The sequence below is a fragment of the Pangasianodon hypophthalmus genome, chromosome 2, assembly GCF_027358585.1.
Source record: "Pangasianodon hypophthalmus isolate fPanHyp1 chromosome 2, fPanHyp1.pri, whole genome shotgun sequence".
Taxonomy (NCBI): domain Eukaryota; kingdom Metazoa; phylum Chordata; class Actinopteri; order Siluriformes; family Pangasiidae; genus Pangasianodon; species Pangasianodon hypophthalmus.
This window is the reverse complement of record NC_069711.1, coordinates 20,984,894-21,008,929: the sequence shown is the minus strand read 5'-3', so window position 1 is coordinate 21,008,929 and position 24,036 is coordinate 20,984,894. Positions and strand designations below refer to the sequence as shown.

Sequence of the window (24,036 nt, the reverse complement as noted above, 5' to 3'; positions counted from 1 at the left end):
TTGTATTTTATTGTAATTGTGTTATTGTATTTATTTTAATTGTTTTTGTTTAAATGTTTTATTATTGTTTTTTTAGTTATAATTAGTTTTAATTGTACTCTTTTGCCTTACCAGTAAGTGAGAACCAAAAAAAAAAAAAAAGACAGACATTGACTCTTTAGCATCATAAGCCTTTGCAGATTGGTAGCACTTGTAAACATTCTGACAGCATTACATTTTCCATTTACATTACTTGATGCATCTCCTGATCCTTATCCTGGCACTCTTTCAAATAAGCCCGCATCGTATAACAGCTTCACGTCACATGCCATTGTGCAAAACAAGGCTAGCTGTGGAACGTGACCAAGTTTGCGGAAAGCCCCTACATGCATCTCTAACAGTAACACACACCCTTTAGTGATCAACGGTGATGATTGCGGGAACGGCCTTTTAGCCCAAAACAACATTCCTTCAGCGACTTTGGCATAATGCGATGGCACAGATTAGAATCCTACACGTCTGGTCTTCTCCTTTGCCTACGTGCTGTTTGGCCAGCGATGCTTTGCAGAAGGCTGGCACGAGCCATCACACATGCTCACACACCCTCATCAGTGGCCTTCCTTCCCCCTTGCAGACCAAAAGGAGTCGATTCAGACGATGAATTTACAAAGCAATTAGGACTTCCTTTGTTGATGTCATGGGTTGATTTGGGTAAAGTAGGGATGAGTGATATGGCCCTTCATGAGGTCACATATAATGAGGTCACATATGAAAAGTGCTATACTGTGAAAGTACACTTAATACACTATATGGCCAAAAGTATGTGGACACCTGGTCATCACACCCATATGTGGGTCTTCCCCAAACTGTTGCCACAGAGTTTGAAGACATGGTTTGCCAAGGTTGATGTGGAAGCATGCACAGATCCTTGATCTCAACCCATTGAGCACTTTTGGGATGAACTGGAGTGCCGACTGAACCCCAGACCTCCTCACCCACTATCAGTGCCTGACCTCACTTATGTTCTTGTGGCTGAATGAGCACAAATCCTCAAAGCCATGCTCCAAAATCTAGTGGAAAGCCTTCCCAGAAGTGTGGATGTTATAATAACAGCAAAGGAGTGTGATGGTCAGGTGTCCACAAACATTTGACCATATAGTGTATGTGTTTAAGAGTATGTTTTTCATTCATCCATTCATCTTCAGTAAGCACTTTATCCTGGTGATCCAGAGCCAATCCTGGGAACACTGGGTACAAAGTAGGAGTTACTTAATTATTAATTATTAATTTGATAACTTTCTAGATTAAATTACTTTATTACTTAATTCAAACACTCAGAAATGTTTGCACTTTTGGTTTAAGACCCTGGAATATAGATTTGTATAGCTTTTCTAGAACAATTATTAAAAACTTTATGAGCATTTTACAAAATCACACTATTCTCATTTTGGGTTCTTGCTGTTTGAAGAATGATCCTTCATGTTGATTCATGGTTGTCATGGATGATCTCTGGTCCTTGTGGACTGTGGCCACGGGTCGACTTGGTCACGAGGCAATGTTCAGAGAAACACTTAAGCCCTGCAGCACTTTAAAGGGGCTTTTAACTTCTGTGGCACTCTCATGTAATCATAATCAGTCCTTTAACTCACAATTACTGCTGGACAGATGCACACTCCCACACCCCCAAACTGTTTGTGTGTGTGTGTGTGTGTGTGTGTGTGTGTGTGTTTGTGTGTGTGTGTGAGTGGGTGGCAGGACTTGTGCAGCTGCTAGATGTTTTTAGGCAGATGAATGTGTTCTGCACCCAGAGTCTGTGTGCCATCTATTGGAGACAACAAGAATGTCTGCCCAATAACTAGGTCAAAAAGAGTGGGAGGGGTGAGGGGGGAGGACAGGAGACTGGAGATATAAAAGATCATTAGCTCACACTTCACTTATCACTGACACAGTGGTGTCAAATTATTGTTACAAATTTACATTTGCAAACATTTTATCATATTTAATCAATCATTGACCTATGTTGTAGGTGTTGTAAGTATCATATAAGTTATTATTCGCTTTGTTAGTGAATTAAAAATTTTAAACGTTAACCTTTCAATGCAGGATGTAGGGAAATTTGGATAATTGGAGTTTGCAATTGTTTGTTGAATTAAATTGAGCCACGCCTAACCAATCGAGCAGTTCATCAATGCAAGGTGTCGGATATGCGTCAGATTTAGACGCGTTGACTTTACCAAAGTCCATACAAAAACCGACTGACCCATTGGTCTCGGGCACCAAGACCACTGGGCTGCTCCAGTCACTGTTGAGCATATCCTTGAGTTCATCCTGAACCACATTTTTCAGGCTGCAAACCACCACCCCTGGAGGAGTCTCAGTGTTGTGCTCTATAAGGTTTGTGTGACCAAGTAGATGCAAAAACACATAGGAAAATTCCTCCTGTAACCTGGTAACCTGTGTTCTCTGGGACAGTGAGAGGTGGTCTCCACAGGGGACCAGGATGAATTGGGCCATGCTTTTTAGACTTACCTCCAGCTCCTCCCTCTCAGGGACCACCATCTCCAGAGCCACAGGAACCGCATCTCTCCATGGTTTCAGGAAACTGAGGTGATATACAGGTGCATCTCAATAAATTAGAATGTCGTGGAAAAGTTAATTTATTTCAGTAATTCAACTCAAATAGTGAAACTTGTGTATTATATCAATTTAACGCACACAGACTGAAATAGTTTAAGTCTTTGGTTCTTTTAATTGTGATGATTTTGGCTCACATTTAACAAAAACCCACCAATTCACTATCTCAAAAAATTAGAATATGGTGACATGCCAATCAGCTAATTAACTTAAAACACCTGCAAAGGTTTCCTGAGCCATCAAAATGGTCTCTCAGTTTGGTTCACTAGGCTACACAATCATGGGGAAGACTGCTGATCTGACAGTTGTCCAGAAGACAATCATTGACACCCTTCACAAGGAGGGTAAGATAAGATAAACTTTATTGATCCCACAGTGGGGAAATTCACTTAAGCCACAACATTCATTGCCAAAGAAGCTGGCTGTTCACAGAGTGCTGTATCCAAGCATGTTAACAGAAAGTTGAGTGGAAGGAAAAAGTGTGGAAGAAAAAGATGCACAACCAACCGAGAGAACCGCAGCCACCACGAGCCACCACACACAGACGTATCAAGGAATTTGGCTACAGTTGTCATATTCCTCTTGTTAAGCCACTCCTGAACCACAGACAACGTCAGAGGCGTCTTACCTGGGCTAAGGAGAAGAAGTACTGGACTGTTGCCCAGTGGTCCAAAGTCCTCTTTTCAGATAAGAGCAAGTTTTGTATTTCATTTGGAAACCAAGGTCCTAGAGTCTAGAGGAAGGGTGGAGAAGCTCATAGCCCAAGTTGCTTGAAGTCCAGTGTTAAGTTTCCACAGTCTGTGATGATTTGGGGTGCAATGTCATCTGCTGGTGTTGGTCCACTGTGTTTTTTGAAAACCAAAATTCACTGCACCCGTTTACCAAGAAATTTTAGAGCACTTCATGCTTCCTTCTGCTGACCAGCTTTTTAAAGATGCTGATTTCATTTTCCAGCAGGATTTGGCACCTGCCCACACTGACAAAAGCACCAAAAGTTGGCTAAATGACCATGGTGTTGGTGTGCTTGACTGGCTAGCAAACTCACCAGACCTGAAACCCATAGCAAATCTATAGGGAATTGTCAAGAGGAAAATGAGAAACAAGAGACCAAAAAATGCAGATCAGCTAAAGGCCACTGTCAAAACCTGGGCTTCCATACCACCTCAGCAGTGCCACAGACTGATCACCTCCATGCCACGCCGAATTGAGGCAGTAATTAAAGCAAAAGGAGCCCCTACCAAGTATTGAGTACATATAAATGAACATACTTTCCAGAAGGCCAACAATTAACTAAAAATGTTTTTTTTGTATTGGTCTTATGAAGTATTCTAATTTTTTGAGATAGTGAATTGGTGGGTTTTTGCTAAATGTGAGCCAAAATCATCACAATTAAAAGAACCAAAGACTTAAACTACTTCGGTCTGTGTGCATTGAATTTATCATACCACTGCATACCACTGCTATGCAGATGACACTCAACTCATCCTCTCCTTCCCTCCCTCAGACTCTCATGTTTCTGCTCGGATATCAGCTTGTCTGGCTGACATCTCATCATGGATGACAACTCACCAGCTGAAACTTAATCCCACCAAAACTGAACTGCTGTTCATCCCATGTGATTCATCAACATCTCAGGATCTTGCAATCTCGCCTTCGGTTACCGCACGCAACCTTGGGGTAACCATGGACAATCAACTGTCCTTCTCCTCTCACATTGCTAATCTAACACTCTCATGTCGATTTCTCCTTTATAACATCAGAAGAATTCGTCCATTTCTTTCCTCACAGGCCACACAGGTGCTTGTTCAGTCCCTTGTCATTTCGAGACTGGACTACTGCAACTCACTCCTGGCAGGTCTGCCTCTGAGCGCCATTCGTCCTCTGCAACTGATCCAGAATGCAGCTGCATGACTGGTTTTCAACCTTCCTAAATTTTCCCACACCACCCCATTGCTGCGCTCCCTCCACTGGCTTCCTGTAGCTGCCCGCATCAGATTTAAAACACTGATGCTCGCCTACAAAGCCAAAAACGGACCAGCACCCACTTATCTCAAAGCACTTATCACACCTCGAGCGCCACCACGCTCCCTCCGATCCTCTAGCACTGCTCGACTGGTCCCTCCATCTCTCAGGGTACAAGGAAGGCATGCATCGAGACTCTTCTCTGTTCTGGCACCAAGGTGGTGGAATGAACTTCCCCTAGATGTCCGAACAGCTGAGTCACTGGCAGTCTTCAAACGACGGCTAAAGACTTACCTCTTCATAAAATACTTAAATTAGCACTTTCACAAAAACAAAACAAAACAAAACAAAACAAAACAAAAAAAAACCTCCCCAACAGAGTTTTGGACTGATGGTATTCCTAGTTTGTGACCTACCGAGCCAATATCAGAATGTATTTTTGATAGACTTCAAAGCACTATTGTAAGTCGCTCTGGATAAGGGCGTCTGCCAAATGCCATAAATGTAAATGTAAATGTACATAATACATGAGTTTCACTATGTGAGTTGAATTACTGAAATAAATGAACTTTTCCACGACATTCTAATTTATTGAGATGCACCTGTATTTGCAGTGCATCACCTCTATCTGCTCGCCTAACCTCATAGTCAACTTCTCCACCTAGCTTTTTGACCTCAAAAGGTCCTTACCACTCCCGGAGCAAATTCCCGCAGCTGAGTACCCCTATATGGCTGGGACTGACGTTCTTGTGCCAGTAGCAAATTCTCCTGTGTTAACTTCCCCAATGTGTGGAGCTTTGCTCTCAGGTCAAGAACGTATTGAATTTAATTTTTGCTGGTAGAAGGTCTCTCCTCCCAATTTTCTCTGTAAGATGCCACAAGGTTTGTGCCCATACAATAATTTGAATGGGGAAAATAGAGGCTTGCGGGACCTCTCATACTGCAAATAACACAGGCTCAATCCACTTATCCCAGTTTTGTGCATCATTGTGAATGAACTTATGAATCATATTTTTAAGTGTTTGATTAAAGCATTCGACCAGCCCATCCATCTGCGGATGGAAACTGCGGATGGTGTGAATTGATTTAATCCCCAATAATTTGTAAAGTTCACTTAGTGTCCGTGACATAAACGTAGTGCCCTGTTCAGTCAGGATCTCTTTTGGGATCCTGACCAGTCAGGATCTCTTTTGGGATCCTGACTCAGGAGATAACACAGAAGAGTGCCTCTGCAACACTGCATGCTGACATGTTGTGCAGAGGCACTGCTTCCGGTTATCACATTGCATAATGCACCAGGCCTAGCACGAAGTGATATCCTCATATACACGTCTCTAATGGCCAGACAAGGTCCATGCCAATTCTTTTGTAGGGGACCTCAATTAAGGGTAATGGGCGCAAAGGCGCTTTTGCGAACATCGCCACGAATGCTGAAAACGAGCCATTAGACAGTTTAGTGTCTTATCATGCCCTAAATTCTCCCACCATTGGATTATGGTGAGCTGCCTGGAATAACATTTCCCGACAACTCTTTGGGACCAACAACTGGGTCTTCTATTCTTTAGTTTGAGTGTCCTGCATCACTCGATATAACCTCCCCAGCCAATGCTGCACTCATTCCACACCGTGCCTTGCTACTGCAGGACCCATCCACAAACATTTTTCTCACTAGTGCCTGAAACCCTGGCCAATTTGTCTCAACAATTAGTGGAAGGGTGAGGCGAGGACTACCCACCACCTCCACTTTATGCTTTTGCCCCCGGAATTTAATAATGAAGGGCACCAGTGGATATTCGTGAACATCCCCATGCACACACCTCACCTTCACCAGGTGTGCATTCCCCAGTGCCCCACATTGAATCAGGCTTTGATGGACAGTGGTCTGGTTACACCCCGAGTCCACCAAGGCCTGATGTGTACTCCCTTGTATACTCACTGACATGCACTGCGTTCCTACTCGATTGGGGGATGCCTCCAGTGCGGCAGGGATCCAGATCAGTACTCCCGCTGCCATGAAGGAATGCTGACCATGGAAATGCCCGGCTTCCACACTGCACCTGCAGACCGGCTTTGTCCTGGTCCTGGTGGGTGTGGATGGTTCTACCTGTGTAGAGAGAGAGGGAGTTAAACGAGACATCGGAGGTGAAGGAGCAGGGGGGCGGAACAATGGGGAGGAAACTGGGTTCAGGGAGCCAGTTTTGGAGCCCCTACACCTTGGTTTTGGGGAGCTGGAACCGGGGGAGTAGTAGGAGGTAGGGAGAGAGAGAGCGAGGAAAAAATGGACCAGGAACCGCCACCAAGTGCTCCTCCACCAGCTGCATGGCTTCATCGAGGGAAGTGGGCTGGTAGCACTGAACCCACTCCGGCGTTCCTGTTGGCAGAAGAGCGACGAACTGCTCCAGTACCACCAGCTCGATGATCCGTTCTGTAACTCACTCTTCTATCAACCACAGGCAACAGGAATCCGTGGAGGCCATCTTCATGAGCGCCATGTGTGGCATGGTGGCAGGGGACACAGCTGGGGATGTACTGGGGTGCAACAGAGTCTGGAGTGCCCACCGGATCTCAGCCTGCTCCTGTGAGGGCTTTGAAGCGCAGCTGCTGCTCACGACCCATGTCAAGGAGCACTTGATTTTGGGTTTGGTGGAGGGTGGCAAGGGCTTTGACGAGCTCGGCTAGCGGGGAGCTTTCCATGGCGGTGTCTACCTCAATCCTTGGTTTCGGCACCACTGTAGAACCCCGGTGTGGGAAGGTGTAGAGGAAGACTCAGGAGACAATCGGAATTGTAGCGGAGCTCCAGGCTCACGTTTATTCAATGTGTGCTTTTCAGTGCCCTTTCAAAACTCAACAGAAAAACAGTCACAACTTCTGCTCCATCAGGTTCAAGTTCATGCTTCCTGGTGTGCGTACGTGTGTGTGCGTGTGTGTGTCTCAGAAGATCTGATAAGCAGTCTCGCACTCTGTCTCTCTCTCTTGCTCACGGATCCCCTGAAAGCACAAAAAGACACACATAAATCAACTCGGGCTAATAAAACACAGGTGAGAATCATCACGCGTTACCTGGTTCGGCCCGCCTCTCTGTCTCCTCTGTCCACAGCTGACACTCGACCACGCCCCTGCCGCCACAGTTACATATATATTTATATGAATTACTGAAATGTTTGGCTTCCTTGAGTTTTGTGACATTTATAATAGTGGTGCCCACACACAAAACACCTAAATACTTTTTTAGCTCAAGTTGCATGCAATTTGTGAGATATTTCCTCATTTAACTGTGTGGAACTAGCGGAAAGGCTCTCTTAAAGAATGCTGTTTATGCACTAACACAAGATCAGTGGAACTGTACTAGACTAGCACATAAACAAGTGCTTGTGTGGTTTCTGGCCACTGTGTGAATGTACATGTGCATACAGCTTAAAGGCTTAATCCCACGACTGGGCAAGTATGTGCATGTGGCAATAGGTTACTTTTTGTGTATTACTGTGTATTATACAGGAAGAGACATTTCCTGTCTCTAATGCACTAATAAGTTTATACTGTTTAACAGGGCTGTTATAATTGCAGTAAAATGTGCACTGATGCATTTTTACTTGCAGTACATGTTGAGTTATACTTGTTTGAAATTCTAATATATGCTCTCTAATGTTAGGGAATAATGTCCTTATTGTGTTTTGGTGCTGTGTTGCTTCCTGAGCCCTTCAGTTCTTAATGAGGTTAAAATGAGCCCAGTGCAGGAAACACTGCTGGGGAAAGAGATCAGATGTAATGACAAATGTGAAACAGCAGGTGGCAGACATCATGAACTTCTAAACACTTATTTTTGCCTGACTTTTCCTTGTAAATCTAATTGCACCAAGATAAACTGAAGCAATTTTTAAGTGTGAAATATGCGCATAATATTAGGCCAATATAAAATTACCATTTTTATGGAATATTTTTTATCCAAAATATTGCTGCTGTCATTTGAATTAAATATGCTGTTGTCATGGTCTTTATTGTGTGTGTGTGTTTGTCTGTGTGTGTGTGCACCTATCACACAGTCAAAATGTCCCTTTTCTCCTTTGCTGCAGGTTTTATTTCCCTCCATGTGCTGTTTCAGTGCAACATCCACTTATTCATCCGCTAACCTGTCTGAACCGTCCTGTCCTGTGCAGACAGGACTGCTGTAGATACCTGGGGAGCTTGTTACTGACTGGTTCTATATAATTGCAGGTAACCAGTTTTTTTGCAAGTACAAACATGTTTATTGTTTTGCTTCTTTTAATGTTATTTTAGCAGTTCATTTTAATGTATTTATTTATTTTTGCTCCTTGCCCTGTTAACTGTGAAAAGATTATTAAGATATTCTTGTTTTAATATAACCTTATTTGAATAACTATATTTTGGATATTTTGGAATAATTATGTTGAATATATTTTATATGAAAATATATTATATTATATTTGAATATAATTATACTGAATATTTTTGAATAATTGTATTGAATATTTTACACATACACTATATTTATCTGAAGGCTAAATAACACTTCATTTGTTCTATTTTACAGTACAAATGTATATTAAAATATCATATGCAATCATATATGCAAATTAGTTACTAGCAATATAAACAAAAAATGATCTAAAGGGACACCCAGATTTAAGTCCTGCAATCTTGACTTGCCTTACCTTTTAGCATAGTCATACTCCAAGTGTAACCCTGGCCTAAGATCCCAAGCTCCTTAAGCTTCTCAATCTTCTCCTTCTTCCTACCTGAATGCCATCTTTTTCTAGGACAGACCCTGACCTCAGATTTGGAGGTGCTGATCCGTGTATCAGATGCTTCAAACTATGGTGCATATCATTTTATTGTGATCTCTAAAAAGAGATGCTGCTTTGATTCCCTCCTGTCATTAGCTACACCTTGATATCCTGTTCATGATAATTATGAAGAGGAAAAGTGAGAATGCATTACCTTTAAGGAGTCCAGTGCCTACACTGAATAAGCTTGATTTAATGCTATATATGTGGACATATTTTGTATTCCAAATGTATCGGGACTGAATGGCATGTGATACTAGTCCCTGCAGCTTATAGTCGGAAAGGGACCTCTTACAGAACTCTTTGAACTTTGGGGACATGGTTATATGCATTCTCAAAGTTCAGACATCTGTAGACTGGATTGGCAAAACTATGACTATCAGACTATTGGTCCTTTCCAGTACCATTGTCATAGACATTCCAGTGAAGGCTAAGGATTGTGTTACCCTGATAATTGACACACTACCCTCTTTCATGGTGTTTGTCAGTCCTAAGGTACCAGAGGCCCACACTATATTAGGTCTGCATAAGAGGCTTGTTCCCTCAGGTTTAGAAGTACTTCAAAGTAGTCTTTCCACCACCTGAGTTCAGTTTAGCCTTGCTCACTGCAGCTTTGAGGCTGTCCAGAGCGTCTCTTAGACTAAATATCAATGTCCATGGCTTCTCCAAAATAAACCAGCTTATACTTCTGCAAGCAAAGCAGTAACAACCTTTTTGTTGGGCCTATATGTAGTCACAGTCAGATTTTTCCTCACTGCAACTCTTAAAGTGGTAAGCCCATATGGCTGGGGGTAAGTCCCAGATATCTTCTTCACTGTCTTTATAAATGAACCCCAGACCTGTTTGCCATGGGGGATGACGTGATTCTGATTCAGAATTCTGATTCTGATCTTGCTCTATTCTGTCATCTTTCTCCTTCATTGCTTAAAGGTCATTTGGATAATTTTTGTCTGGATATTCAACCCAGACCTGTGTGCGTCATCATTGTGCACCAGCTTACATAACTTGTGTAAAAAGGACAAAGTGTGAGTTAATTACAATGTGAATTTTATGCAGAAGTTGAAAATGTAATTCCATAATATTTTCTGCTCCTTATTTTTTTTAATCTTGCAAAACAGGCAATTTATCTTCTTCATCATATGATGCAAGTCTGTGTTCTTCATGACAATGCGTGCTCCAAACAAATGCGAATAAGATGAACTGATGAATAAGTAAACAGGAAACTGATGAATAAGGAAACAGCCAGTGGGATTTGTTCATACTTGTTTTATGATCAGATTTGACCATAAGCAACTTAAGCGAAAGCTAAACCATAAGCAAAAAGCCATAAGCAGTAGTCACTTTGAGGTCACAATTAGGTACACTTTCATATGTGGTGCTGAAATCTGATACAGATCCGTTGGAATGGGCAAATTGGAATTCATGCGAGTTTTACATCAATCCAGTTTCACATTCGTCATGATCTCAGCCTCACAGTTGGGTGTGAGGTCTTGCAAAATTTATGTATGTTAACTAGTGACATCATTACAATAGAAAGACTCCCATGCCTTGTGTTATTGGCTGCAACTTGCGTCAAAAACAGATTATTAAAGCAACTCAAGTTACTTGAGCAGTTCAGAATTAAAGTGACTTAAACATGTATGGCAAGTTTTAAAGTTAACATAAAAATTCAAGCTGAAGAAATGACATTGATTACTTCTCATTGAGTAATATCCCCATAATTGTTGTATTGCACATGTGAGTCTGCTCAAGAGTGTGACGTGTTCAGACTGGAGTCAGAAGATAATGGCTCATATTCTTCAAATTCAGTCAAATCTGATCTTAAAATACGTATATTCAAATTCCACTTACAGTTTTTCTTCATCAATTTCAGACAGTAAATCAGATTGAGAATTTAGGCTTACAGCCTTTATGATGGGGTTAGATTTTTTGATAACAGAAGATGGCAGCATAGCACCAGAAAGACATCTATACTACCATGCTTGTATTTGAGCATGTGTGTTGGTTATGTATGCTCTGCTGCATCATTCCCTTGTGTACACCCATACACATCCACTAGTGACCTTACGTTTGGCAATGTGCTTTTTTTTTTTTTTTTAGCATTCTCTCTTTATCTATAAATGAGTGAATTTAAACAATTACACATAAACTGGATCAGTGACTTTATTGCAGATATGAGTGATTACAAAAACCTATACAAACATGGACATATCTGGAAACCTGCTCTTGGTATCACCAGTTCACAAACACACACCCACTGGGATGAGTCTGGCCAAAGAGGAGACGGTGGTAAGAGAGGGGGAGGGGAGGTAAACACAGACAGCATCTGTTATTACAGAGAAGATGGATAAATTGAGTCTGCTGATGAGTCTGCTTACTTGCTTACTTAATTAAACACATGGTCAGCCCGGCCTACACATGATTGAACGTGGAGAAAGGAAACATTTTGACTGATGAGACAGAGGATGAGGTAGACAGACAAAGAAGAAGAGAGGGATTGTGGGAGGAAATGGGAGGGAGAGAGATGTTCACATGGACTAGAGCTAGAGTATTCTGTAAAGAGCCAGGTACATAAAATTCCTTGCTTGCTAAAGCCCGCAATAAGAAACTAACATGACTGAATGGTGACAACAGTTATCTTTCGATGCTTAGTTCAGGGTTGTATGTAAGAAAATTTGAAGTGGTGATGTTTTGTTTCAGAGTGGCTTCACATTACCACTTTTGACTAGTGCCATGGACTCTGAACAGATGAGACATATCATCATTGAATTTGATGAATTTGGTGAGAATAAATGCATTCTTCTCTGTCTTTAATTACTGGGGTTTTAAATGGGTTTTTTTTTTTTTTTTTAAAACAAGCCATGTTGTCAGTTTGCTAAGCAGATCAGAGAGGGTAAATAAGATGAAAAATCTGTGAAAAGTCTTCCCTTTCTGCACTAATGTCACTAGCCCTGTAGCTAGTCTCTGGTCTGATGACATCCTGCCCACAGTCCACTAGTTGACGATTCTAGGTGTACAGCATGACTGTGGTGAAAAGGAAGTCCTAGAGTGAATCAGCATCTTGCAGTTCACAGGACACATTCGCAGTGGAATATGAATACACATCCCTGTTTGTTGAGGCAGGCCTGTAAATCTAATCACTTAAAACCAATATGATAATGGTAGCATCAATATGATGAAGGAGGCATCAAAATGTTTTGCTAATTTTATAGAATATTGTATCACTCCCTTACAATGTGACAATGAGTGATTTTTTAGGAATCATTCATTCCAGGATAATTCTCAAGTCTTGATTATGGCTTTATGATAGATTGAGGACAATCAAATTGTACACCAAAGACCCCATGCCCTTTCTTGATTAGTGCACATCCTCTATGTGAGCTCCACCTCCTCATGTTAAATCAATCACATTCCTTTCTCATTGTCTCTCCTCCCTCTTGTGTTCTCCTCTCCTCCCCTCCTAATGTGTCCCTCCATCTCTGTCATCTGTACTGACTCCTCCCACAGTGGCATGAGCGTTTCCCGACATGACGTCAGCTTGATGATTTTTATCCAGGCGCAGAGAGAGTGAGAAGGCTGGAAAGAGAGAGAAAGTGATACGAGATGGAGGGCGAAAGGCACAGCACTGACTGGCAGTGGGTCCTTGTGCAAAGAAAATGAGGCGCTTTGTTCTGGTGGTTTAAGGTGCTCTATGGGGTTCAGAACAGGGACGCTGCATCTGCGAGAGTGAGAAACAGGTCTATCAGAAAGAAAGAGCACTTGGAACATGGACATGCATCTTTCGGTTCACTTCATTAATCCCATTCTGTTCTGTTCTGGCGGTAGCTTGCACCATATTGAGTGTGTGTGTGTGTGTGTGTGTGTGTGTGTGTGTGTGTGTTTTTAGATGCATTTGTGTATTCCCAGTGAGGGCGCTGAAAGAAGCTGTGAGCTGTGTGCTGTGTGACGTATGACAGTGCCTCAGGGATTGGCTGTGACATCAGCAAACCTCCCTCCCTCTCCCTCTCTCTCCCTCCCTCTCTCTCTCTCTCTCTCTCTCTCTCTCTTTCGCTCTCTCTCTAGCACCCTCCCTCTTTAGCTCCCTTCCCCTCTCTGCCTGGTTTGCTTTTTTCCTCCTCCCTTTGAGCATCCTATGAAAGCCGCAGTGACTAGCAGCAGCAGCATCCATGGCCTAAACAAGCACAGCCAAGCATTAGGCAGGCGACAGCCGCTGGGAATCTCTTGAGCGTGGCCGTGCCTCTCTTGCTCTCCATCTGCTAACCAGGGGCTTCTCCCCCTCCTCCTGTCGTTGCAGGCTCCTTGGAGATAGAGGAATGCAAATCTGCAATCATGATGGAAGGTAAGGGTTGTGCCTGTTTATGCTTCATTTATTTATTTCTCTCTCTTTCACTCTTTTTTGTCTTTCGCTGTATGTTCAGCTTTGAGAGTGTGGGGTGGCTTTAAATGGCATAAGCTCTCCGGCTATTTTGAGCGGCTTGCCATTCTGGTGGCTTGCATATCATTCTCAGTAAAGAGCAGAGGCTCCTGGCTATCTTAAGCACACACACACACACACACACACACACACACACACACACACACACAGAGACACACACATACATTTTAGCAGGGGATAATTGCTGTTTTTCCCCCTCGTTTCTCCTCTCACCCCCTTCCTTTGGATTGGCGTGGTAAAGGATTATTTGGATTTCACAGTTGCAGCTTATGTGCCCAGCTGGCTGGGTCAGAATTCTCTTTGTATAAGGAGTTTATTTCACAAATATGCACCCACGCAAACGCTTATGTACGCTTACTTACTCACTCACTCACTCACTCACTCACATACATTCATCATACAATAGAACAGAGCACTACTGTAATAGCATGTTTGTGCAGGTCTCGTTTTTCCAGAGAGAAAATGTGTTCATGTTTGTACATTTGTGTGTGTTGGTGTCACTGTGTGCCATTAGCTGTATTTTTGGGAGTGAAATGGAGGCTGGCTTGTTCCACATGCGATGACGGAGGTTTTATGTAATTCCCTGATGAGAATGTGGATTTAAAGCAGTGCATCCTATCAGATCAGGATCAGTTGTGGATGTGATTTTGTTGTGTTTTAGGTTACACAAAGCCTCGTGTATTTCTTCCACCATTTGGCATATGTATAAATTGTGCAGTTTTGTATGTTTAATATGTCACATGTGCACTCACTAAGACAAATGCCTTGTATATGTAACCTACCTGGCAAAATAAACTAATTCTGTTAACATGTTAGGCATCAAAGCACATTTTCACATATTTCTTTCACCTTTCAAATGTTCCTCAGCATAATATCATAATGTTAATTAGTATGTAGGTAGTTATTTTATTGGTGCAACAATATATTTGTGCATTCTCCAAGTATTGCATTGCAAAAGTGTGAGCTTAATTGGCTACCCTATTAATCTCATGAATATTTCCAAATGTAATGTAACTGTGTGAATAGAGTATTAAATAATTGAATACAAACCTTTACCTTAGTTGATTTGCGTGCGTGTGTGTGCAAATGTATGTGCGGGCAGCACATATAGGCCATCATCCTCCCAGCACTACCTGTATTATGCATTCATGTTCTATCTCTCCTGATATAACTAGTGTTTGTGTGTCATGTGCATGTGTGCATGTGTGTGAGGCCACTGAGGTGTTCAGGTGTTAGATAACCGCACAGGAGCAGAAAGCAACAGTGACAGGGACTGCATCCAGATAGCTGCGTGACATGAAGATGAATGCTGCTTAGTGTGGCTAGCACAGGCTTAGCAGTGTTTCCTGGATTACCTGGGGGTGTAAAATAGGAAACTAATCCACCTCTCCTAGTGCTTTCTAAATTCTGAACCCTGTGTGTTTGTATGACAGCTGGAGCTGGTGTATGGCTGTAGAATAAGGTGACTTGAGTGATCTCAGGTTTCTAACAGGCCTGTGGTTTCTTTCTTGGCAGAGATACTGCAGCTAGGTCAGGTCCTACTGAGCAAAACAGAATGGGGAAGATCGCAGGGGTTTTTACATAATTCTTGCAGGGATGTCAGTAGAGGGTCAGATTTGAAATTAGAAATTAGAAAATAAAATTCTCGAAATCTTTGGAGAGTCTCTTCTATTGTTTAACAGTATATAAGCCTGATTTACCAATTTACCTTGTAAGTACCTTGTAAATAGGAATCTGGTTTAAATCCAACATGGAGGATATCTTTGTTTAAGCAGTAAAGCCAGCTATTACTATATTTGTGTCATGTAATATACATAAAAAAAAAATTAAGTTAAAAATTAAATTAAGATCCGCCCTGGCCAGCATAAAGTCGTTACTGAAGATGAATGAATAAATTGAATGAGGTTATTACTTAAGAAATGAAAACATGGATCTAACTTAAAGGGAAATGCCACCTATTATTTTTCCAGTATAACTTGCTTGTTGGGGTGTCTCAAAGTTATCCAGAGTGTCCATTCTAGAGAAGTTGTGTCCATTCTGCAGGTCTTTACAATATCTGTGATATGATTTCTGGTGGTTCACCTGACATTAAAGCTACAGGATGTAAGATTTTTAAATTTCACTCTCCCTGCTAGAGAGTTACATGCAGAAGAATGTTTTCTAATGTACATTGTGCTGCATCCTTCTCCACCTTCCAGATTAATATCATGGCTGCAAGTAATACACATTCAGTGAGAATTCAGGGCTGTGTCCCTAGCTGTATTTGATGCACTAGATAGGTTGGCGAAATAGTGTGGACATCATAGGCGCACTAGAATATTATTTAGTAGTGTAGAATGTGGTTGCTGCTATTGCCTTCCCCTCAGGTTTATAGAAGTGCTATGAGAATACCACCTTCATAGTTTTTATCGCCCGACTACCTCGCCTGATATAACAGAGTATGAAATGCATAATGTACACAAAAATATGAAACACGCTCCATTAGGCATTAGTCATCAAGCATGCTAAAGCAGAGCAGCAAAGGAAAAGACAGAGATCTGTAGACAAAGTACAAACACTAAAGCAACATTTTGTACATTTTAAATGTATAAAGTACAGAAAAAAACACACCAAAATAATCTATTAGCCACTAGCTAGCCTATGTTAATGAGCTGGCTAAAACAGTTTATAGGATAAATATACCAAGATCTATCACAATTACATACCAAAAGTGAACAGAAGTATCAATTAACTTGCTCTTGTCCTGTTTAAAAATGCAAAATTACACAACTCATCCTGTTAGCCACTAGGCAAATCACTAAAACAGCTTAACAACTGGTTAATGACACAAATGCTCTAATGAGAATAAATTGACTGACTATAATTCACTACCTTCCCTCCAAATTACAGAGCAAATAAATGCCTTACGTGTTCAATAAAGAAAAAAAAAAAGACCTGTGTCCTGTTTTTCCTTGGAGTCAACTCTTTCACTCTCTCACTCCTGTTTGTTTTGTTTACATTGTCTCTCTCTCATCTGATTAGCTGTGGCTCCTGCCAGTCACCTTGTAGGCGGACTTCTTTCATTTGGTGTGTGATGATGTTTGATGTTTCTGAGCTAGTGTTTGTGTATAAATTTCCCACAAATTCTGACCTGACACAGTGCTGACTATTACAATATTGTCAGGGCAACAATTTAAACAAAAATTATTCTATACACTATAACTTTAAGTACAGTTTGTTCCACAATTGGGAATGTAAATTTACTCTTTTAGCACTGTTTTATGGAAATGATCTCGTATCCTATCTGAAATCATGTCAATAACAGCAACACTATAGAGATTGACACTCATGATCCTAAGTGTTAATACTGCTGATCCATTTCAACATAAATGTACAGAGATATTAAATCAACATCTGTCTATTTGGTTTCACTGCTAGGCTTTAAATCTAATTTACTATTTCTGTCATACATAAAAATAGAAACTGCTGACAAACTAGTCCATGGCCTCGTAGTCTTGCTGACATAGTCAATATTGCAGTTTTATATTTTTACAGTATCATATAATATCAATAGCATTGACACAGGAGAGGGTTTTTTTTCTTGTCTAATATTGTGTGTGCAGTTTATTTTCAGATTCTTGGGCCTTCTCTGCCTCTTGCCTGTTATTCCTGTGTCATCACAGTATATTTATAGAAAAGTATTGCTGTTTCTGTAGACACGTTAACACTGCAAAAAAAGGTCCAGTGTATTATATAAGGCTCCAAATATAAGGTATTTCTGAATTTGAACATTTGTCTTAAGCGAAAAAGCAAAATCATGATTTTTTTTTTTTTACTGCTATTATGTCAAGACTTTGTGACACTTCTCAGTTTACTCTTCTCAAATGAGTGTTGTTTTTTTTTATTATTTTTTATAAAAAAGGATTTAACATCAGAAGCACATTTTGAAAGATATAATCTAATGTGTGAAAATGTTTCCTTCTACTCTGCAGTGAATTACCCAATACCCAACTATCTGTGGAACAATAATCACATTATCTTTGATACTGTGAAGAAACTTAGGGCTTTACAGCTGAATAAAAGGTACTACAAATTTAGTTAATAAAAACAGCACAAAATACAGTAGCAAAATATTCAGCATAAAAATTTAAAAAATGAGAAAATGAATAAAAAGACAGAAAATGAATGGAAAAATAAATAGTTTTGTATATAAAATGTATATGTCTCACTCTGCAGTTTTGGTCTGTTATGGAAGCCTTGAGACTACCGGTGTGTATTTCAAGCTCGACACTAATGGTTGTGGTCCTGGTAAGGTGTGGTGTAGGTGGAGTGTGTTTTTTTTTTTTTTTTTTTTTTAATAGCAGACCAGGCTATGGAGGACTTACTGAAAATAGTGTCAGTGGTAGATAGTATTTCCTGTGTTACAACTCAGGATCTGTCCCCACCCAACACCACCCTTTTTGACCACATGTTCACTTGGGTCACTAAAGTTTGTGTAGGCAAAATCAGTAAAGAAACCCTATATAGAATAGTAGTAGAGGACTGAAATTCTTTTTATTCTAGTGTGTCACTTCTCTCAAAAGGTTATTGTCCATATTGTGTTTGTAACAGGTAAAAACACCAGCACATATTCACCACTGCGGTCTGTTTTTTCTTTTCCTTTTTTCATTGCTTTATGTCAAGTCATTTGCTCTGTGTGCAGACTCAAATGACTAACCCACTCCCCGTGGCCTTTTTCTATTAGTAACCGGAGATTCATCTGTCTCTGTCTCTCAGGTGGGGGTGAGAAAAGAATGATTTGGTTATGTCATTTCACTTTACCCGTAATGAACTTCAAAACATTGAACAGGTCATACACAATAAAGGCAAATGTATTTTTCATTTATATAATATGACTTGCACATTAGAGCAGAAGGAACATGACGTCAGGAGAAAGGAGGGAGTGTGTGAAATGGCTTGTGTTGTGCAGCAGTAATACAGGGTGCTGGGTGCACTGGCAGTAGCTGAAGTGAGAGTAGAAGTGTTTTTCCCAGCAGGCTGAAACAAATAGAGAGTAGCCGTACAGCTGGCGTAGAAGGAAATGGCCTCACGCTGCCTGAATGAAAAGAAACATGAGTGTGCTGCTGCTCACTGTCTGTACAGGACACATAAAAAGGACATAGTGCCAGGTACCAGGAATATGGGTATTTTATTTGCTTTATTTGTGTGCGTGTGTGCGAATGTGTGTTTTCTGTCTGAGCAGGCAACTCTGTATTTATACCCAAGTCTATTTATTTATTTATTTATTTTTGATTTTTCACATATCGCCACCTTGGAATTATAAGGTTTTATACCACAGCTCTGTTGAAGTCTCAATTCCTCTTAAGAGAATGTTGAGACTCGTCAACACTAAGGGACTGGACTGAAAACACACACACACTCAACTCAACATCATCCCTTCCTCTTTGCAATTTCTGCACATACCTGTATTCAATTTCTGCTGCTACAAATATTTATTATATACTGTATGTTATCTTTATGCTCTCCACCTGGCTGCTACTCCTTATGTTTACATTACAGCAACTTATTTTGTCAATCTTTTGCATTACTGTCATATGATTCACTTTTTTTTTTATTAGAACTGTGTGCTAGTCGGCGCTGCACTGTAACTCACTGTGCCCGTTGTCTTGTTTTGATAGTTTTGTACTGTCTTGTGCCGTCTGCACATGTCTGCACTGTGCACTTTACGTAAATATATGTCTCCTGTAGTTCTGTGTTTTGTTTTATGTAGCACCTTGGTCCTGGAGGAACGTTGTTTTATTTCACTGTGTACTAACTAGCTGTATATGGTTGAAATGACAATAAAGCCACTTGATTTGACTTGATTAGTTTTCTGTGAGATCACGGCTATTGACATAGTGTAAGGCAAGTTATAGATTTATATTAATGTGCCCGTTCTAACACATTCACAGGGACTTCACTGTGGACATTCACATAATTTATGCCTAACATTGCCTCATTTATCAAGCTGGATATCAACAGATTTATTCTTAAATCGTTCAGAGGAGCATTTAGACAAAAAAAAAATGTGGTATTCATTAATATCCCGTAATTTCGAAAAAAAAAAAAAAAAAAAAAAACTTTTGTATCCTACTTGTGCTCCTGAGTGTGTGTAAATGTATGCATAAGAAGATTAACTAATGTAACCCTCAACTGATCAACTTCAGATGATATAAATCATGATGAGTTGCTATGCTACTGCAATAAGTAAAAAATGGTAATGATTGGCATTGTGCCGTGGTATAAGAGTAATAATACACTTGTGCTGGACATGCTCTTATAGGAAAATAATCATCCATGGGGTGGGAGCAGTAATGCTTCACTTTGGGCTGCATAACACTACCCTGTTGTTGATCATAACACTATGCCCTGCTGTGTTTTACTTATTAGACTTTTTGGCATAAATCAGTCAGAGGATTATGTGTTGTGTAAGATGTTTTATATTTACATAAAATCAAAATCTTAAAATGTCAAATTGTCAGAGATATTTTCAAGGTAAAGTGTTATAGCTACTGTTGCCTGTTTTTCATGTCTTACTGCAATTTGGATCTTGATTCTTTGGCATGTATGTCTGCTAATCATTTCAAATCTGATGTGTGATATTCATTTGGCTTTTTATACTTGTAGTTTACAGAGCATGAGCAAAGTGTTGTTGTTGTTGTTGTTGTTGCTGCTGAATGGCTGACAATGATCTGGACTTGGATATACTTTCCTCAATCAAAAAATCTGCAGTTTGAGGTTAGAATAATGTCAGATTTTAATAGGCTTTCAGAGAGGCTTTCCCTCAACTGGTTAAACAATATTTGAAGCTAAAATTGACCTATTCCCAGTTTCAGTATGTTGTTAGACACACACAAAATCCTACAATTGGTGAGCTATTGTATGACATTCAATGAGCTGGATTCAGATAATTCAGTTGCAGAGTTAGTGGTTTTCTTAGTGCATGTAGAGCTGGATTAGAGCTCTGAACTTTTTAGGTGGAATGTTGCATTATTATGATGTGTTTTAGTTTGTTAACAAACTGCCCAAAAAATGTGTTCAATCATATGTTTATTTATTGTCTACAAAAATGTATTATTTAACACTGAAAAGAAGGGGAGAATATAAAAGTGTAATATTTAACACATTTAAAGATTCAAAATTTTAAGATTCAAAACTGTACAAATCTTTAACATCTAATGAACTGCTTTCAGTCAAAACTATTATTGAAAAAAAGAAAGATTGTGATACCTGCAGTATCTCAGAAAAGTGTATTGAGACATAATTTATCATGATCGCAATATTTTATTGTTGTATTGCCCATCCCTACATGTCGTTATGATAATGCAGTAAATGCACACTTGAAAAAAAATTCCATTTAAAAAAATGAACCATGAACCAGTGCAATCTGAAAATGCTTAATTGTGGGTTTATAAAAAAAAGTACATAGTGTTCCAGTGAGTGAAAAAATATATTTTGAAATTCTACTGTAGACTGTATATCAGGTCTAGCGAAGTGTGTGTGTGAGTGTGAGTGAGAGAGAGAGAGAGAGAGAGAGAGAGAGAGAGAGAGATAGGCAGGGGGGGGTCTCATTGGCACCAGATTATAGCTGTACCCCAAACATGACCCAGGATTATAATATTTTCTCACTGCTGTAACAGACAATTACAGAGAAGTAAACAATAAACATGTAAATGAGTGAGAGAGATGGTGTATGAGAGAAAGAGAGAAAGTGGCAGGAAGAATGAATTATGCAACACAAAGAAAAAGCGTGGATTGGTTCAGAAATAAACACCCACTGTCTAGATGAAGGAAAGCCGATGAGAAATGGATGAAGGTGGAAAGACATGTTTATGTGAGAAGAGCACGGCTGGTTCAGTTAACTGTGATGATGAGAAGACAGAAAGCAATGATCAGAGATGAGGAAAGAGAGGAACTGACAGTAAGAACTGAACAGAGATGTGGGTAAAAAGTCTGTCCTGAAGCCAATTACAGTTGGAGCTTTGTCTGTAATGATGTTGGGTGTGGACTGAAGAGGATTCTGCTTTAGGTTCTTTTCTGTATGCATGGTACGGTAAACAAATTCATGATTTTTATCATTGTTTCTATTGCTAAGTGAACTATGCTGTACATATGCTGAATTTGGTTGTTGTTCGTCAGTGCGCTGAAAGTACCGAACATGGACATGTTGGTGAAGCTAGAAATAGTGTAGACCATTTACTGGTCAAATGCAGTCATCACTCAAGTCATTTGAACAGACACAGACATTTTGATGCAGAAAGTTCTGTTTGATTGCTTTATGTCGTTTCACATACACTGTATGGCCAAAAGTATGTGGACACCTGACCATAACATCTATATGTGAGCCTTCCTCAAAGTTGGAAGCACACAGTTGTCTAGAATTGTATGCTATAAAATTTCCCTTCACTGGAACTAAGCCTAGCCCAAACATGTTCCAGCATGACAATGCCCCTGTGCACAAAGTGAGGTCCATGAAGACATGGTTTGCCAAAGATGGAGTGGAAAAACTTGAGTGGCCTGCACAGAGCCCTGACTTCAACCCAACTGCACAGCTTCGGGATGAACTGGAACACTTTGTGGCAGGCCTTTTCAGTGCCTGACCTCTTGTGCTCTTTGGCTGAATGGGCAAATCACACCGCCACAGTCTAAAATCTAGTGGAAAGCCTTTTCAGAAGAGAGAAGGTTGTTTTAGCAGCAAAGGGGGAACAACTCTGTATTAATGCCCATGGTTTTGGAATAGGATGTTCAATACTCAGGTGTCCACATACTTTTGGCCATATAGTGTAACTCAAAATGCAGAGTAAAAAGTACATCAAAAAAAGATGAAGCTGAAATATTTCTATTGTTAGTGTTTAACAACAGTTAACACTAGTGTTGTATGAGAAATGTCATGAACCTTCAGAAAATTTATACTACAGTTATGTCATGGGATGAGTTGGTTCTTCAGTGTATCTGAAGCATGTTTTTATTCACCTGTATTAAGCAATTACTATGGAATATAATGTTTCCATTTCTACCAGCTGATTTCTAAAACTCTGCTACACTAATAAGAGCATGATGGATGGTCCAGGAAGCTTTTTAATTTAAAGGTTATGTTATATAGTTTTATTGTGTTTATTGTATTTCACTGGGAGGTTTTTGGAAGAGAACAAGAGAAAACAAACCAAAATAAACCAAAGCAGTACTATCAGGCTAATTAAATAGGTTATTTAAATACGCGCCTCACACTTTTTATATTTGTTTATGCCTCAATAGTATGATTGCAGTTTAATGTAAATAAATTCAGTGATACAATAATATAATCATATCACTGCGTGTCACAAACATGAAAAGTGTTAATTAGTAGTCGCCTAGATACGAGAGTTTTAACATAAACAGAGACAATTTCAAATATTTCAAAAAATCTAAGCTTTTCAAAAAAAATAGCTCTTGATATTTTGCTGAAATATTTTAAAAGTTAAAATAGAATTGTAGAAGCTCTATAACCTGAATAGAATTTTTGAAAATGTGTCTCTGCTCTTCTTTGCAAATGCGACGTTCAAATTTCTGTTTAGAAAGATTTGCTATAGTGACTCTGATGAGCACTTAGCTCAGACCTGTTTCCTGTTTACAGTTTTTGGGGGGGGAAGCCCATGATCATCTATATATCTTAAGCTGCTGAAGATGTTTGACTTCATTAAAGACAAATTAAAGACAGTCGGGTGAAAGAGAGCCACTTCACCACATCACTGCCCACGCTCTGTACATAAACACAGGACAAGAATCTGGAGTCTAAAATTATGTCAGGAAGTATTACTTCTTATGAAGACATTGAACAGAAAAAGACAGAGAAAGTTATTGTGTGTCTGTGGTAGCCAACACACTGCAATGGCTGAGCTGCATTACTGGAAGATTTAGCACATGCTTAGCAGGCCCTCTATCACCATTTAGTCATAATTTTGTCATTCAGCTCCCTGTGAACTTTGTTTTTTATGAAGTTTTGTTTGACATCATATGTAAATTAGCTGTGCCCTGAACATTATTGATAATTTACTGGCGATTGGCATTTATCAATATACACACGTTATGAAGAAAATCAGCATTACTGAAATTTTTGTAAATCTGCTGGGATTTGAGGGGATTTTTTAGTTCTAAAACACTGTAAAACAGTGTAACACATTTACATACAACTTTGCTAAAAAATTGATAAATGAGGGCCAGTTGTTT

General features: G+C 40.0%; 1 protein-coding gene across 18 annotated transcripts in view; it reads left to right on the top strand.

The window, feature by feature from the left end:
- The window catches only part of sgip1a (SH3GL interacting endocytic adaptor 1a), an 85,313-nt gene that overhangs the window by 10,372 nt on the left and 50,905 nt on the right, over positions 1-24,036 (top strand). For 4 of the 18 annotated variants that reach the window (XM_053232137.1, XM_053232134.1, XM_053232135.1 and 1 more), the window contains 2 exons: positions 8,646-8,787; positions 13,672-13,716. In XM_053232137.1, coding sequence (XP_053088112.1) covers positions 13,707-13,716 — 10 coding nt within the window. In that variant the 5' untranslated portion in view covers positions 8,646-8,787; positions 13,672-13,706. Of the gene's footprint in view, positions 1-8,645; positions 8,788-13,251; positions 13,717-24,036 lie in introns of those variants that run through there. The other 14 variants (XM_053232145.1, XM_053232143.1, XM_053232142.1 and 11 more) reach the window with 7 other exon arrangements.